The sequence below is a fragment of the Etheostoma spectabile genome, chromosome 8 (genome assembly GCF_008692095.1).
Source record: "Etheostoma spectabile isolate EspeVRDwgs_2016 chromosome 8, UIUC_Espe_1.0, whole genome shotgun sequence".
Lineage (NCBI taxonomy): Eukaryota > Metazoa > Chordata > Actinopteri > Perciformes > Percidae > Etheostoma > Etheostoma spectabile.
Window position 1 is genome coordinate 3,546,528 of NC_045740.1, and position 17,071 is coordinate 3,563,598.

The 17,071-nt window shown below is 38.9% G+C and overlaps 1 protein-coding gene across 1 annotated transcript; it reads right to left on the reverse strand.

The window, feature by feature from the left end:
- Nucleotides 1-40: 40 nt before the first annotated feature.
- LOC116694103 (periphilin-1) lies at nt 41-17,065 on the reverse strand. Its single transcript, XM_032523585.1, has 9 exons — nt 17,048-17,065; nt 15,996-16,069; nt 13,868-14,083; nt 13,120-13,181; nt 10,775-10,837; nt 10,125-10,297; nt 6,970-7,046; nt 6,012-6,146; nt 41-932 (listed from the first exon to the last, which is right to left on the reverse strand). Coding segments are annotated over exons 1-9 (996 nt in total). The 5' UTR covers nt 17,049-17,065; the 3' UTR covers nt 41-737.
- Nucleotides 17,066-17,071: the final 6 nt, after the last annotated feature.

Consider the following 17,071-nt stretch of genomic DNA (forward strand, 5'->3'; position numbering starts at 1 on the left):
GAAGTACATAATAGATATAAGAAGCAAGAGAAGACACTATTTCATCCAAGCTTTTATTTACAAAAGTTTAACCAAAAATTGAAATTATAATAAGCTGATTACAATTTAAAAGAAGACAAACAAGTCATGACCTACTTTATTTAAAAAGGGTTACAGTGTAAAACAGCGTATAATATTGGACCCTTCGATACTGGTACGAGAATACTTGTTACAGTTAGCAGTAGTTACTCTCGCAGCCTTATCGGCAAGAAATACAGATGCTGGAATCGCAATAAATTATACATAATTAATATCACTAAAGAGAGAGTAAAAGGTTGTGTGGGAAAGTTTCATTATTTATTATGTCATTTTCTCTACTAGTGTTCTTACAGAATTATTCAACAATAAGACCAAGCTAAAATTTCATTTATATCCATTTAAAATGTCATCAGTAATTGACTGAATGTAATAATTTGACATTGGTCATGGTAAAAACACTGTTGGAGGTTAGACACTGTGTCTTGTGCCCTTTGGTTTTACTAATAATAATATAGGTATGTCACTGTATCCATTTGAACAATCATTTAATAGAGCATTGAGTCTTAAATCCTATTATATTTCAGCAAGTGGAAAAGTGCCACCGCCAGATATCCTGTCTTTACTTAATTATACATATGAAAATTAAAATTAATCAGTTACAATTATTTGATTAAAGAACATAATTCAAACACTAATTTTATTGTTTTATGACCTGTGGCTTATGCCGAGGAGTCCGGCTGCTCTAATACCTCATCCAGCTCCTTCACAAAATGCCTGAGGGAATCTAGGCAGCGCTGTTTGATCTCCAGCAGGTTCTCATCCAGTGGAGCCTGGAGAAGATTGTCCAAACTGGGTTCCTTGGTCACCAACATCTTCACCACTGTGCGGAAGGTCTCACAGTCCTGCCTGTAATGCTGAACATAAAACAATCCCGTCAAGAATGTCAATATTGATGATACAATGAAGTATATAGTGTCCAGTTTTAGTCCACCTTTTTTTGTCCGACCGTTATGAATTGAGCTGTTCTTGAGGCACTCTGAATGTTTCCAGATCAATAAATGAAAAGGGCATTCATATATGGAATTTACTTGAAGCTAATTAAAAAATAAAAATAAAAAACTCAACCTAAGAGCAAATCCGTCCAGTGTTCATTTTTGTGGTGTGGTTGGCTTAAGTTTTAGGCTGTAACCACGATAGTGCCTTTGACTATTACTGTGCTTTTACTTCAAAGGCTGAACACCAAATTAAAAAGTGGCTCTGGTATTCTGAGACTTTGGCCTAGGTACAACACAGGGCACCTCATTATGTTGGTATTTTAAGCACATAGAATACTTATTGCATATAGATTTAATATTATACAAAAGGAAATTTCAACTGACCGCACAAATAAGTAAGCATCTCTATCCGAGAGTTACTACAGACCAGATTTTTATCAAGGCCAAGCTGTGAACTTAATAAACCCAGTTCTGGTAAATTGGTGTTTTCCAAAACAGCTGTGTGAATTTGTGCATGTGAGCCTATTTAAGTGCATGTCCACCCATAACAAAAGGGACATGAGGTGTCAGAGTATGTTACTGGTGCCGTAGCATTCTTTCACACCACATTGTAACAAGCTCTCACATCCCTCTCAGATTTTACTGCCGACCCAAAATGGCTGTTAAATCCTTTATTAGAGTCCCAGGTGCAAGCTCACAACATCTTTATCACCTGGAGAAAGAAGGCTAAATGTGAGGCCCTGCACTGAAGCCACCCTAGATGTTTAGGGCTACACCAGCTTGCCAAAGAGCAGTCTGGGACATCGGCGTCCTCCAAGGATGAATTAATGCAGCCAAGCTCACCTCTCCCCTCAACTTAGAGTCACTGGCGCAGACAGAAAGCTTCTCATATCCTCAAACAGCCACTCTCTTGGCCTTTACAAGTAAGACATTCAATAAAATTACCAGTAAATATAATATACACGTCCACTTACAAAAACAGGCTAATATTTGTGGTCAAAGAGGACATATTTAACTCCCAAAACATAAAACCACCACTGTATCTATTTTTAGAGACCATGCTTTGTATTCTTTAATCAGCTGTAGGTTATCACTTCTACTGAAGTGTCTAGAGATATGATCTACTTCTTTGAAGTAATGACTTGAATGGTTGCAGCTTCCTGTAGGAACTGTATATCTGTGTCATGTTCAGACTGCAGAATCATTTCAGGAACGTAGGATTTTGCAGAACAAAATCAGATGACAGTATCTCAGGAAACATTAACTGTCTGTTAAATGCAATAAAACACAAGCCATCAGCTTTGTTAAATTTGAAAAGAAAAATGCTGCCTGTCAACTTAAATCAGAGTCCAGTCTTGAGCAGAATGTGAGGTTAACCGGTTTAACGGCTATTTTCCAGGGTTCTGTCAGTTATGGGGAAATTTAGAACCACAACTGCTGTGTCTTTGCCTAGATACACATTACATAATGTGTATTTACGCTAACTCATGATCATGTATCCATCAATTTTTATAGCGATCACGAGAACTTTTATAAATTATATTACTGTCCCATGACTTAACTGTACTTGATGAGAATTTCATAAAGGTTTTAAGCAAGAAATGTGTCTTTAATCTTTAATTTACTGAAGTATATGACTGTCACAACCGAGAGAGAAAAGACAGAAAACCCAACTTATGACTGTGAGTATAAAATTATTTAAAGAAATATGTCAGTCAGTATCAAGATGATGTTTTCCATCAAAACCGGGCAGGGAGCTTGGCTAGGTGGTACTTTAAACACACAAAAAAGGTCAAAGAAACAAAATAATATGACATTCAGTTTTGGAATAATAAGGATGGAAACAATGTGCCACATGGGAAACGCACATATGTTTTCAAGCAAAAGAAAGGCCCTAAAGAAAAGGTCTAAAAGAGCATACATGTTACCAGGGAGACAAACGTCCCAGGTGTACAATTCATTGTGAATTGTGTGATCCAGACTAGGACTAAAGTAGGCTAAATAAGATTATGTGAAATTATAAAATGACACACACACACAGACACAGACAAACACACACAGACACACACACAGACATACACAGACACACACAGACATACACACCCCCTTTGGTGGTAGAAAATGAAGGGTCTACATTTTCTGCTCTACCTGCTAATTACAATGATTAGCTCACTTCAATTCTCCTTCATGGCTTTTTTAAAATGTCATTTCTCTCTCTCCCTTGATAATTCCCCTGCTGAACTAGCTACAGCACGTTCAGATAACTGATACACACCTATCTGTTCATTCCCGCATCCCTAAACCACATTCTGCGGTACAGTACATACAATGCAAACCATGTTTGCTCTTGTTAAAGGGAAAATCAAATGTTATGGCAGCGTGAAATAACTATTATGACTATGGATATTATAGCAATACAAGTTACTATCACTGTATTACAACATGCATTGTACACAAACAGAGGAAGGCACGTCGAGTAAACTCGGACAGAAATATCCCAGACTGTGGGAGATGTTTGGACTCATGCTGATGATTTAATGTCTGCACATCATGTCAAGCGAATTTGCGGCCCCACGTAATGATAGTCTTTAGCCCCGACCGCATGGAAGTGAGAGACTCACGACACGTGTGGCCAGCTAAGCTTAGGGTCAACTTTATTCAACAACACAGGTTTCCTTCGATTAACAACACAGGTTTCCATCTGTCTACATGCTGTATGAGTCTCTTTCCAGGCTTTTATTAACCTTTTCATATGATCTTTATTTAACATCACATAGGTGGATTTCCACACCACTGCCTCTTGAGTGCAGATTTCTCCTTTGTTAAACATCTTCACTAAGTGATCATTATTCAGGAGAGGCAAAGATTGGTTCCAGGTTTGAAGATCTGAGAGGAAACATGGACTAAATGAGACACTAACATGTGGTGTATGTCCCACAAACCAGTGCCCCTCTAATCACTTAGGGCTGATTATGTTTGCCATCTTTCAAAACAAAACCTTCCTAAGCTTTCCCCAAGCTACAACCTTTGTTGACAGTGATTACATTTTCACTTCATTATATCCTGTACACAGTTTTGCACACTTGAAAGCCTTGAGGAAAGGGCTGGAAAAAGTGGCCTTAAGATGAACTATGAACTATGAAATTATGAAATTTCCCTTATTGGTACTGGAGACTGTGGTTTATCATGTGTGTACATTTATATGCGCATGACTTCGCATATAGATGTGTGTGAGATGAAGAGCATTACTCCATGTGAATTACAGCACTGAACAATCGCGGAGTGACTTTAATCAGCCTGCAATTTTGTAAAAACTGCCACCATGTTACTTAAACAAACCGGAAGGGTGCTTTTGACCTGAGAATGCTCCACATGTTGTGTGAAAAAGTTGCAGAGAGGCCCCCCCCAGAGTGGGAGCCATGAGCTGATCTTTAAGTCTGATACTAAGGGGCCACACAGGATGGGCTGGAGCCCCAAGAGAAACAGCAACACTAGGGGCCCTAAGGAGAAGCCTTAAAAAGTGGGCTTCTGCCCAAATCGGATGTTTGTGGAGGTCAAAATTGTGAACATGACATGAGTGTGCTGGGGTACCGGGTGGGGGGTTGGGGGTTTGAGTGTGATTATACATAAGGCACTCACATGGACATTTAGTGAGGCTCTGTTTAAATGAGCATTGATGCAGGCAGGGGTCCTGCATAATAAGGGAAGTGGGGTAATGACTTGAGAGCTGGTACACATTAGGGGATATTAAAAGAGCCATTTTAATCACTCAAGTGTTCAAACCGGACCTCTCAACGGAGGGGCTAATAGTTGAAATGGATACGTTTCATTTGCGCTGATTGGGATGATGAATGAATGAACTTCTCTTAAAATGACTCCCAGGCAGCTAAGGTAGCTAAGTTTTGATTATGTATTTTATATTTGTTGTTATTTTACATGCTCAAATTTGTTCTGTCATCAGTCCCAAAAATATGATAAATTGCTCCATTGTTCATCTTGTTGCTTCACAAGATTTACAAAAAAAACCTGCATACTGGTCATTGCACCTGTAATGATTTATTTTTTTAAATGCCATGACAATCAATGTCACAAGCAGGGATGTTTACAATGTCAAACGGATTTGTTTGATTTTCTAATGTCATAATGTCCATGCTAACAGGGATATATACCCAGTATTAAGACCTTGCTCATCAGAAAAATAGCACATTCAGGAAAGACAAGAAATTGAGAAATTGAGTACTTCATTTTGGTGTATGTGACACACTTGTTTAACAGTAACTGCTGTGGAGCCGTTCCGTATGTACTTTTTTTTTTATTATTTTGAGCTGCTGTAGCACAGAAATTTCCCCAGTGCGGGATTTGTAAATCTTATCTTATCTTCCTTCAAATCGGGAGTTACGAGATCCGGCTCTACCAACTACCTGATCTGCTAAATTTGGCAATACACAGCGGTGATGGATCGGTGTATGTTTAACTGAGCTTGGGGCAGATGTTACAGTAAAGACACGGTAGAGTTTTCTGCCTTTCACCACGTCTGTAGAAGCAGTTGGAAATGCCAGGGTAAGCATATGTGTGCTAATGCCAAGAGACGTACCACACTGTGGGTGGGCCGCCTGCATCCTGCAGGGCAATTCCTGCCCTGCTTTAACGGGAACAGATAAGTGGTACTGTAGTGCAGAGCGATGAAGGGGAGGGAAAAAAGTGCAACTCCAAATAGCAGGCCACAAAAGGCATCACAACCTGAGGTGCTAAGGACTTTTCTGCTGACTTATCCGCCTTCTCTCCACTAAAAAAATAGTTCTCAGTTTGTTGATTATTAACTGCAGCATGCCAGGGCACAATTATACATGTACACCTTTTACAACAACCCCTTGACTCTCAGCCAAATCATAAAGCCAGTGTAAAAGGGTTTTCTGGATACGTGATGCATCTTAAGATCAGGATAAAGCCACCACACAGTACCACAAAGTAAAGCTAACCCATTCAGAATCTTACTACCTTCTCAATTTCAAGAGCCTTAGCCTTAATGGCCTCCAACCGGCGAGCCTTGAGGTCTTCCTCTGGTGTCAGCTTTGGCTCCATGCTGGCAGCAACCACCTCCTCCGTCTCCGCAGCAAATGCAGGACTTCTTTCCTGGCGGGCCAAAGGTTAAGGGTTAGAACTGAGGTCACCAGGTTTAGAAGCTGGTTCTGATTTCAAAGTGTTTCAAATAATAGAGACAACCCTGCTCTCATACGGGTGTTAAGTTCTTGTTTTGGTACATGTCACATTATGCATACCGTATGTCAACAATAAACAGAAGAGAGGTAACATATACAGCACATCTCTCGGATTAAAGGATCCTTACAGCAAAGATCAAATTAAAGGCCCACTGACACAAATAGATCAATCAGTTGTACATAAAGTTTCCGGAAACCTGAGCTAAATGTCTAAGAATCAAGGAACATTCTTTTTTATGTAATTGTAGTCTTTACAGTACCATACTGGTGTTCTTGCCTATTTTAGGCCCAAAATCTACACATTCTATATATACGGTAACTATATACTGCACAGTTATATGTAAAAGTTACACTGTCAGTGCAATAAAGTTGACAGATTTAAAGACACTCTAAGACCTGCGAATTGGCTTTCGAAAAGTGTTTTAGACAGGAGTTATGTTAATTACAATAAAAACAATTATGTAATATGAAACTCCATTTGTCTTGCTGAGGAGTAAATATGTTCTACCAAAAGGTGTTGCTATGCTAATTAAAAAGGTAAAAATGATAATTGTAGGTAATTGTAGTATATATACACACACCTCTACACAGCTATCATAATTGAGATTGCTTCAAGCATGAGGTGCAACGGTCCAAATTCAGTAGATGCTAATATATTCCATTTCATTCTTTTCTTTACCCACTGCAACATGTTTCCTGTAAGAGCAGGTTGCGATTACCATCAAATGCTGCGTTACCTTTGAAGATCCAGAGCTGTGAGGAGCCTCCTCCACAGAGCTGCTAGGAGTGTGGCTCGTCAGCAAACTGGTCTTATCTATGGAGAAAGTATCATTAATGGAAAGAACAGGAAGAAAACATGCAGATGATTCTCCTCAGACAACTATTGTAAATAAAAAGGTCTGGCTAAGGGGAAACCACCATGAAAAGAGGTTGATTTAAAGAATTCATGTGAGCGACCACAGCAGTCATCAGTCATCAGACCACAGCAGTTATCTTATTTTGCTCTGTATTAAAATAAACCCTGGGGGAGCATCCTTTCTACTGTAAGACATCAAACAATTACTCTTGTCATTGTGCACAATCGTGAAGCCAAGGCCTTATGAGGCCGCTAAAAAGTATTTATATATCACTGTTTTTTTTAATACTCCCTGGTTGGATCGTCCCCCAAAATAGTGGCTGAGGAGTTCAGCTGTGCCTAAATTGAAATATTGTCCTTTACTGGCTCCAATCAGTCTGGGGGAAAAAAACAAATATGACCAAGTTTTTTGTTTTTACTGAAGCTATCTCCACAAAGGCAGAGGACATCCAGAAACCCATATCTCACTCAAAACAGCATGGATAGTTTTTTTCCAAGGTTGTATGTGTGTGGAAGCAACAGAGACACAAAATAACACCCCCCATTCCCAGAAAATGTGATTTTTTTCCATAATGTTATGAAACTCTCTGCCATCTCTGAGCTGTGAAAAATCACATTCATTGAGAGGGTCTATAACATGGGGACTTCATTGGCAGTCTCAGTGGGGACTATGCAGAACCCAGGTGGTGCTCTCTCGGGGACCCACAAAGATCAATTAGGTTTAGGAAATTTCAGTTACAATACCAATTTTCCTTGGATATAAAACAGAATCCCAGAGAACGAATGCTGTAAATTGTGCAAGCAAGAAGTAACCCGTACTTTTTACTTATATATCCATGGTGAAAAGGCATGTATTAAAATATCTATTTCTAGATTTTATAAATGGATATCCGATCACTCAAACAAAGATCGATTTAAATTGGACAATCGATTAATTTACAGAACCATATCATAGTACAGAGGGGGCTTGAGGTTCAAATTGTTCAAATGGGGATAACAGTGGACACATTTAGACAATAACTGTTGGACGTAGCCAGCCTAATTATGATATTGGAAATATGTGGGGGGATGTGGTTATAGATGCTAAATGTTTTAAGAAAAGGGGTGAGTCCAGCACACATCCACGTGTTTGATTCCAGAGGCGCGACTGTATCTAGTTTGAAAAACTCTCTAGGTGACATTCCACATTGTAACAGACTTTAATTTTGTGAATGGAGTTCAGTCCTTAAGGACACAAAGGCCTTCAACTGACAGTTCACCAGAACATTACACCAAGCCTAGCAGGTGGTGGACTCATAGTCATCATTGACCAAGATTTTGTAAAAACACTGCGCACAGCTTCTGTGTGCATGACAAAGCTAAGCATACATACCCAATCACTAAAACTTCATTTGTGTGTACTTTGCTGTGCTGGTCTAATTGTTATCCCAGATGGCAGTGGAGCTGGGAGGTACAACTGTTTTCTCAGTTTTATTGCATCTTCAAAGTGGCACGTCATCATCGCCCTGAAGAAATTAATGTCCACACTGCTTTGTCTAAGACTAATAATATTGCTTGTGTCAGATCACTTTAAACTACATTTTTGTAAAATGTGAATCAATGATTTTTTATGAGCTCAACATTGCTAAGATTTGACTTGAAATAAATAAATTAAAAGTTCTAAAGCCTGTAGAAGTCACAAAAGAAAGCGTGTAAAATGACAGACCTAAAGTGATGATTGTGAGCGACGACAGCCATCCTGCACACAATCATTTCAGCCTCCTGCCCCATGGGAGGAGATGTAGAAGCCTCAGTGCCCGCTCCACCAGACTAGTGAACAGCTTTGTCCACCAGGCTGTCAGGAAATTTAACTTACTCCTCTCTCTACCCGCTCACTCTGCACACCCCCCCCTCCAAAAAACCTTCTGGAGTTGCTTCTGATGAACTGTTGCATTTTCTGCTCAATCACAACACAACACATCATAACATCTTGTGTTTTTTGTCTTGTTGTCTTGTAAATATTGTTACCTTTTACGGTCTTGGTGTTAAAAATGTCCCTGTCTGTTGAGCACTTTTGTTTTTACTTTGTGGTAAGAATGTCTGTCTTATCTGTTTTTTGTCATGGGGGATAGTGAGAAAAAAACTTTTGATTCCTCTGCATGTCTAGTATATGTGAAGAAATTGACAATAAAGCTGACTTGACTTGATTTTGAAGGCATCGTTAAGCTAGTGCATGAACTGCTTTCTCCCAGAAGAAAGGGTCAGGTTCTGAATCCAAAGCCAAACCACCCCAGTAAACCAAGGCTATCCTTTTTCCCTGCCTTGAAAGTGTGTGTGGTGTTAGTGCAATTAACATCTTAACGTGTTTCAGCACACCCTGACCCTTCGCATTGCACACCACCTCTGAAAACAGATGCTTCACCTGGAAGGGCTTAATACCTTTGGACATTATAATTATACGTATACCCCTGTGAAATAGGAAAATGGCCTCTTTTGTTGTCATTACAGAGGGTATAACAGCTGCAGGGACAAACATTGTACTAGATATGGGTAAATTCACAACTCCACTGTTGCACTCCCATTATATGTGCTCCTTCAGGTTTTTGCAGGCTGTGGCCTATCACAGAGTGCCAGGTAGTTCAGAGTGGTGCAGTGTTATTGGATGTCATACATTCCACTCGGGCAGCAGGTCAGAGAGCCAAATCTGTCACTCCTAGTTTCTTGCAAAAAGTTTAAAAACAAAGATGTAAGACAGAGGTGGAGAGTGTTTTCTCTGCCTCTGTTATTATGCCACGGTTTCATTATTGATCGTCATAAGAAGTGTGGATACATGTATGACACAAACATGATTTGTAAAAAAGCTAATAGACTCAACAAATACATGTATTCCATAAAATAGGGTCAGTGCCACACATGATTAATAAAGCATTGCTACAACACTTCCTATTTGTCAAGTAGCGCTTCCTTTCATTCCTTTTGAAAGTTAGATTGTAACTGAAGCTTTTTCAAATCTGTAAACTTTAGCTGTACGAGACCCATGGACTGCTTAATACTTACGCCGTTGGTGCGTCTGCTGGTAGCTGAAGACTTTCTCCCTGTCGGGGGAGAAGCTCCTGTTGCTGGTGTTTGACCCAGAGCGGGAAGGTACAAGTGGCTGGGCGTCCCTTCTTCCCGGAGAGCGATCCCGCTTTCCTACAGATGGAGAGCTCCAGTAGTCACCGTGGTCTTCTCTACGGAAATAAGCAACAATCAACAAACGTAGGAGTCCTGAGTGCTTTAGATGACAATGTCTGTACATGTATGTATCCATTTGTGTGTGGATGTGACAGCTAGAGGAAGGAATATAATTTTTAAAATTGTCCTGCGTCCTGTAAAAGGGATATAATACTGGCTGTGGCAATTTATATTACTTTCTTAAAATGTAATTATTGAAATTCATGACTTTTTAGACTTTCCTAATGAATGAGATATTTAAAAGAAAAAAAGACCTTTCGCAGTGCAAGGTTGTTCATAAATATGTTTTTAAAACAAATGTGCACATTGAGTGAGATAGTGTATTTGAATGTCAATTAATACAATAATAGTAATAATATGCCTTTTAATAATTGTGACAATTTCGATTGGAAGCTCCTGTCTTGGCAGTTTGATCCATTTATACTAGGAAACCATGCGGGGGCAGTGACTCTGCTTTTCTGTTTGGCACTGACCTTAAAGGAGGACCTGACCCTCGACCTCTGCTGCGGAAATACGGACTACCTCTGCCACTGTTCCTAAAAAACATAAAAGAAATACAGATTCAGACAAATCGCTGGCAAAGCTGTTCCGCAACCTGATAATATCTGTATGGAAGAGAAAAAAAAAAAAAAGGTCCAAGGAAAATATGATTATAAAAAAAAAATCAAGAGTATGTTATGTGAATTCAAAATTATAAATTTTCACCAATACTGGTTTAAGAAGAAAAACTATTTATCAGCGAACACCTTAAGATGGGTAATGGAAACAGAATAAATATAAGACAAAACCACAAAGACTTAGATTTAGTCTCAGTGGGGCACTGATCAATTTGTGGAATTGAGGTAATCATCCACTTTGGCACATGCAACTGTTGGCAGACAGCTGGACCAATTTTGGTCTTCCTTTACTCCTATCTGTCTGTAATTGTAGGCAGAGCCATGGTTAAGCCTAAATATGGAACTGAAGTCACAAAGCACTGTCACCAAACTTGTTATTCAACCATGCAATGTAAAATGCATGTATCTAACGTGTGATAGGCCTAGCACATGAACTGAGTCAGTGTTCGGTGCACCTACAGTTTTTATGATTTTCCAGGTTCAAAGCTTGTGTCCAAACAACAACCTTTAGGACCAGAGGTATAAATGACCCAAAGGCACCTGGTTGTCATGGCCTCTGCCTGAACTCAAGCCACATCTCAAATAAAGAGCAGGTCTAACAAGGTTTCAAACTTTTACGACTCATGGTCTGTTTGAAGTAGCCAAGACCCAGCCTGCATTCTGCCAAACACTAAATTGCCATCCATGCAGTACAAAACTAACATCAGATGGCTACAAATGAAGAAAAAAAAAGTCTTGTTCATTTTGGAAAAACCAAAAAATTCTTTTGAGTAAATTAAGCATTTATCAGATAGACCTTCACTCAAAAATTACACATATTGAAAAGGCCATACCTTATTGGAAAAGCCAAAATATACAGTATGAGGTATACTCTTCATACTGACAATCAATTCCTGAAGCCTAGAAATAACTGTGGGTCCCAAGAGACAAAACCTTCTTTTTCTTTTGACAACTACACAAAGCAAAAACATGGCGTCGTTACAGAGCCTGAAGTTTTTGTCTTGTGCTTGGCTAGAGAGAGTCGTTTTATATTTGCTCCCCTTGTCTACATCACAACTATAGCACCTTGTGCAAGAAAGGCTCCTACGGACAGACTTCCTGCCTTGTTGTGTGCAAACACCTGCCTCTTGACAAGAGAAGCTATAGCATAAACTTTTTCTAAACTGAAAACACTGCTATTGTACTGTTCTGATGACACAATGGACCATTACTACATGGGTGCTACTAAAGGATGGTTTAGGTTTGTGGCAGTTCTTCAAGTCTGTCTTAAAACAATAGTCACATTTAAAGTCACTGATTTTGGTTGTTGTAATCCTTCTTCCTGTTCATAATGGCTATCAAAACATCTATTCATAATGTGCTTCCAATGAAAGTGATGGCGGTTCAAATCCTCAGTCCTATTCTGTGTAGAAAGAAAAATTAGACAGATTTTAGGGTAATTTGGAACTTGAATATATCTCATATAAATTTAATCTAAATTTAAAGTGAATGCAGAAAGGACCAAAAGAGACACAAGACATACACTGCTCAGAATATCTGAGAAGCGTGTGGGTTTTGGACTGAAGAGGGAGTGGTCCAGCTGTTTTTCCTCTCAGGGTGGGGTAAGAGGTGGGGATGGGGTTGTTTGACTGAGTGAGTAGACACTGGTGCCCTTTGTCCCCCTCTCTAGCCTGGAAAGGAGAGCCTGGGCCCGTAAACGGTTGGTATGTTGAAGCGGCTGGGGTGAGAAGAGTCTGTTAATGTAGGAGTTATACCTGCTGGATTTAGCTGCTCTGTGTGGGGTTAAGCTCTAAAGATTATCTCAAGAGCAGTGTGGTCACTGATAATTGAATTATGCTTCTTTATCATAATTTCCAAAGCTATGCTTTTCCAGCATGGCATTGGCCAAAGCAACACTTTGTAACAATAGATGTTATATTACTTACTATAAGGTGGATTGTAAGAGTAAATAATTAAAAAAGATGATTCTACACGCAAAAAACATATTTTCTCAATGATGTTACATAAAAAAGTCACACTGTGTTGGTCATTTAATATTTATCAAGCTAATAATATTCACCTTTTAAAAGACAGCACTCTGCCTCCACCCTGTGGGCAGTATGATGCATTACACAACTACTTCAGTGAAGCAATTGACAATCTGACATAATCATGACGTAACCAACAAACAGTCAATTAGTAAAAGAATCAATACTAATTACCTTGAACCTAACTGATGCCTCAAATCATCTCTGCCGTAAGACTGTTGGGAGTGCGGGCCCTCCTGAAAACAAAATTACAATTAAAATAATCATTAAGGTTCCCAGTGGAGATTTTGACCTCTAGAAGGTTATGGAGGTATTATCTATGAGTGGATCCTTGTTTTTGTTTATCTTGTATGTCCATGTGGATGCATTTTAGCACGCCTGCCAGTGGTTTTACATCATTCCACTGATCAACAAGTGGCAGAAGTACACAAAAAATATGCTGCAATGCCAGCAACAGCAAAGAGGTTTCCTTGTAGACATGTAGACAATGTGCAAAGTGTTTAATGACGATGGAAATGCAATCAACACATTTCTTAGACCTCAAGGATAAACACTATATTTTGGTGAGTAGTTATGTCAACATAACGTTGTTAAGAAAACTTCACGGAGAATTTTTAGTTGGAAAATTCTGCAAATTGATGATTGATGATGTTGTTGGGGAAGAAAAGCCTACAAGAACCCAATTAAAGTAAGGCAACATGCGATTCTGTTGTTAACTTTCTGACATACATTAATTGGAGTCATGCACATTGGTATACCATTTCATAATGTTTCTATTTAATCAGCTAAAAATGATTTAAAAAAAACTACAACACTTAAACAGACACTTCACTATGATCCTATAACATTTTACAATTGTTTTCCAACTTGTAACACAAAACAGATGTTAGTTTATAAATTAGGCATACCAAGCGTGTCTTACATTTCGTGAGGGTGAAGCATTTCTGCGAAAATTGCCATCAAAGTACTGGCGATCACTGGGTGGGTAACTGCCTTCACCGGGACATTCTCTTGGATCCGGGTAATTTCGAGGACCACCATACCACTGGTCATCACTAAAACCTCGGTCAAATTCCCCAAGTGGCCGGGGCATGGGGTTCCTCTTCTCAACAATATTGACAACTCGATGGACCTTTACCTGAAATAACACAATATTACATTTTAAATAATATGGCTACTTTTTACACAAATTACATTTGTAGACGGAATGTTTGGAAGTATCCCCATTTAAATCACACCTCTTCTTATGACATTGCAATGTCCAAAAGTATGTTATGATCAGCGTTCCCACACTTATTCATAGGGAAAATATCAAAAGCTTTTGATGACCCATACTAAAATTTGAATGACCATTCACAACCTATAGCCCAAACAGAACTGTATAATTTACTCCAAATGTTAATTGTTGTATAAAAATAAACAACAACTTTTATCAATCTCAAACAGTTGGTTATTTTCATATCTAATGAATGCATTTGTATTTTTTTGTATTTGCATTTATAATGCATTTAATATAAACTCATTTCTGGATTCTGGATTCTGAAGTCTGAACAACACTGGGGCAACAAGTATGTAGCATACCTACATACTTCACAATATTTCAAGGCTCTCTAACGACCGATACAAATTGTCTCATCATTAAAGAGCTCTGAAATATTAAATATACACTTGCCTGATACATCATTCAGACATAATTTCAGCTGGCTGGCAAACATGGAGGGAGAGACGTGAACGCGGGGAGAAAATGAAGAAAAGTACTTGATGGTAAACAAAATGTCATGCATCATTGCATTTTATGGCTACTTTACGTCAACAGCTACAGAAAAGAAATTTGCCGTTATTATGTTATGTTAAAGGTAATCTCGCATTGCCAGACCTATTTCAACAGCGCTGTGGAATAAGGTCTGGCTACCACACTGATTCATTGTAGGACAGGAGAATAAAACACTCTGGGTTGTTTGCATGTTGTTTTTTTTTTTTTTTAAACCAATCACAATCGTCGTGGGCGGCGCTATGCTTTGAAAGCAGCGACAATGCCTCTGCAAAATAGTTTTAGGAAGGAACATGTTTGGTGGAACATTTGCACCCTATAAAAGAAAACGCCACATAAAATATTATTTATTTTATTATATAAAACAAAGGTAAACATTATTTGCTCTTACCACTGCGTCACCGTGTGTACCCTGTCCACAGCAATCCCACCAATTGGTCCCAAAATGCCATAAACGTATTCTTTGTAAATCTTTACAATCATCCTCTGAAAGAACCAGTTGGGCCTGCCTCATTGTACAATCCAAATATTGTTAAAAAAATTTCAGCGTGTAGCTTGCAAGCTTGAAGGTTGATGTTGTTTATCATAACAAAGGGATTTTAAGATCGGCAACACACAGAGAGGAAGCAAAGGGGCAAAGTGCTTTGTCCTGGAAATGTACTTCCATTTATCCAGACTATGTTAAAGGTTATTCATGGAAGATTGCAGTAACAATCAATTTAATTAAACACAAAACTAAATTACATGACTTTTCCAAAAGTTTCAAGGATTTTACTGACTCCATTACTTTTTCAGGCTTGAAAATTTAGATTTTTTAAAATAAATGATTTTCCCAAGTTTTCCGTAACCATGGGGACCTTGTGACAAGTAATTTGTCTGTAAGACCCTGATTATTTATTGCTGCCCTACTCAAATAAATATCTCCTAGGGCCTGGTCTGTGCAATCTAAAAGCTCAATTAATAGCTCGGTTTGTAAAGTTGTGGAGCACACATAACCGTTTTTAAACTAAATTAGCTAGAAGAAGATAACAAAAACAGCTAAAAAGACAGCGTCTACAATAGTTACAACACTGACGTCCCCTCAAGGAGTGACTTAGATAAAAAACAAAAAGTGAATGAACAGTCAACAATTTTATACCATGGTCATGAAAAGCTTATCAAAAGACTGCAGCATAAAAAACAGCATCATGATACCAAAGATTGTTAAAGAACCAGGTTTTTCCCCAGTAATTAGTCCCACTAAAACATTTTGACCATGCAAATTAGCATATTCCCTTACCTCTCTTGAGTCCATTGCTGAAAAGCGCTCTTCATATTCCTCTCTAATTGATGATCGACCGCGTCGATATGCCACTACAATGAAAAACGGAGTGTGTTTTTGTGTTGGTCAGACTATAAATTCAAATTACAGCTACGGCACTGGATGTTTTCCAGACTAAAAGCTTATTGTGAAAACAGGTCTCCGGATTTTCATCCAGTTAATAGTCTTCAGATCTATGAAAAAGTGAGTTAAAACAATGGTGATGTAACCCATTGGTGAAAGCACCTGTATTTGCTGCTTTGTCAAGTAATAGGATCTGAGTGTCTGTGGCAACTTTCCCACCCTAAATTAAAATGCGTGTGTACAGTTAGTTTTTCTTTCCTGTACTTTCTGATGCTCAGGTGGGTTTTAGCTGTTCACCGTAAGCCATGTTGTGTCAGCTAATAACGTTAGCAATGTAAGGCACCCAACTCGGGTCCAAGGGACGTTCAGTCTTTGGCTGCTAAAGCTATAGTGCTCACACAGTGCTGGAAAGCATTGCACCTCCCCAATAGCCTCAGGGGGGAATCTTGATAGCTGCATTAGCACGTTTGACCGTATTAGGCTATCATCTCCACGGCTGCGCATGACCCGACACTGCTCGCATTTTTATGAATGTATTAGCTCATCTGACACTACACTGCTATCTGTGTGGACTGGAGCATTTGTGTGAATGCATCGCGCAGGTGAGAGCTGCAATCTACCAACGTCATTCAGTCATTGTGATCTGTTTGTTTTTTAAAGGAAATCTGGAAATCACAAATGCGCACCTACCACTACATCTTACTGCCACAGCTGCCACTAGACCAACCTAACTCAAATCTTACACACTACAACTTTATGACATTGGAAATTGTGCAAAGAACAAAGCACCACAATGTTTTATAGGGACTTGCTGAGCATATGCAGTCAAAATTTGATCGTGCTTAAACAAGTTGCACAGCCAAAAGAGAGATTGAAGTCTATGTGACAGAGTAAAAATTGCATTGCTATGCTTATAAAACATCCAAAATGCTTTTGTTTTAACTTACTGTTGGAATGATTTAGGTTTTCTG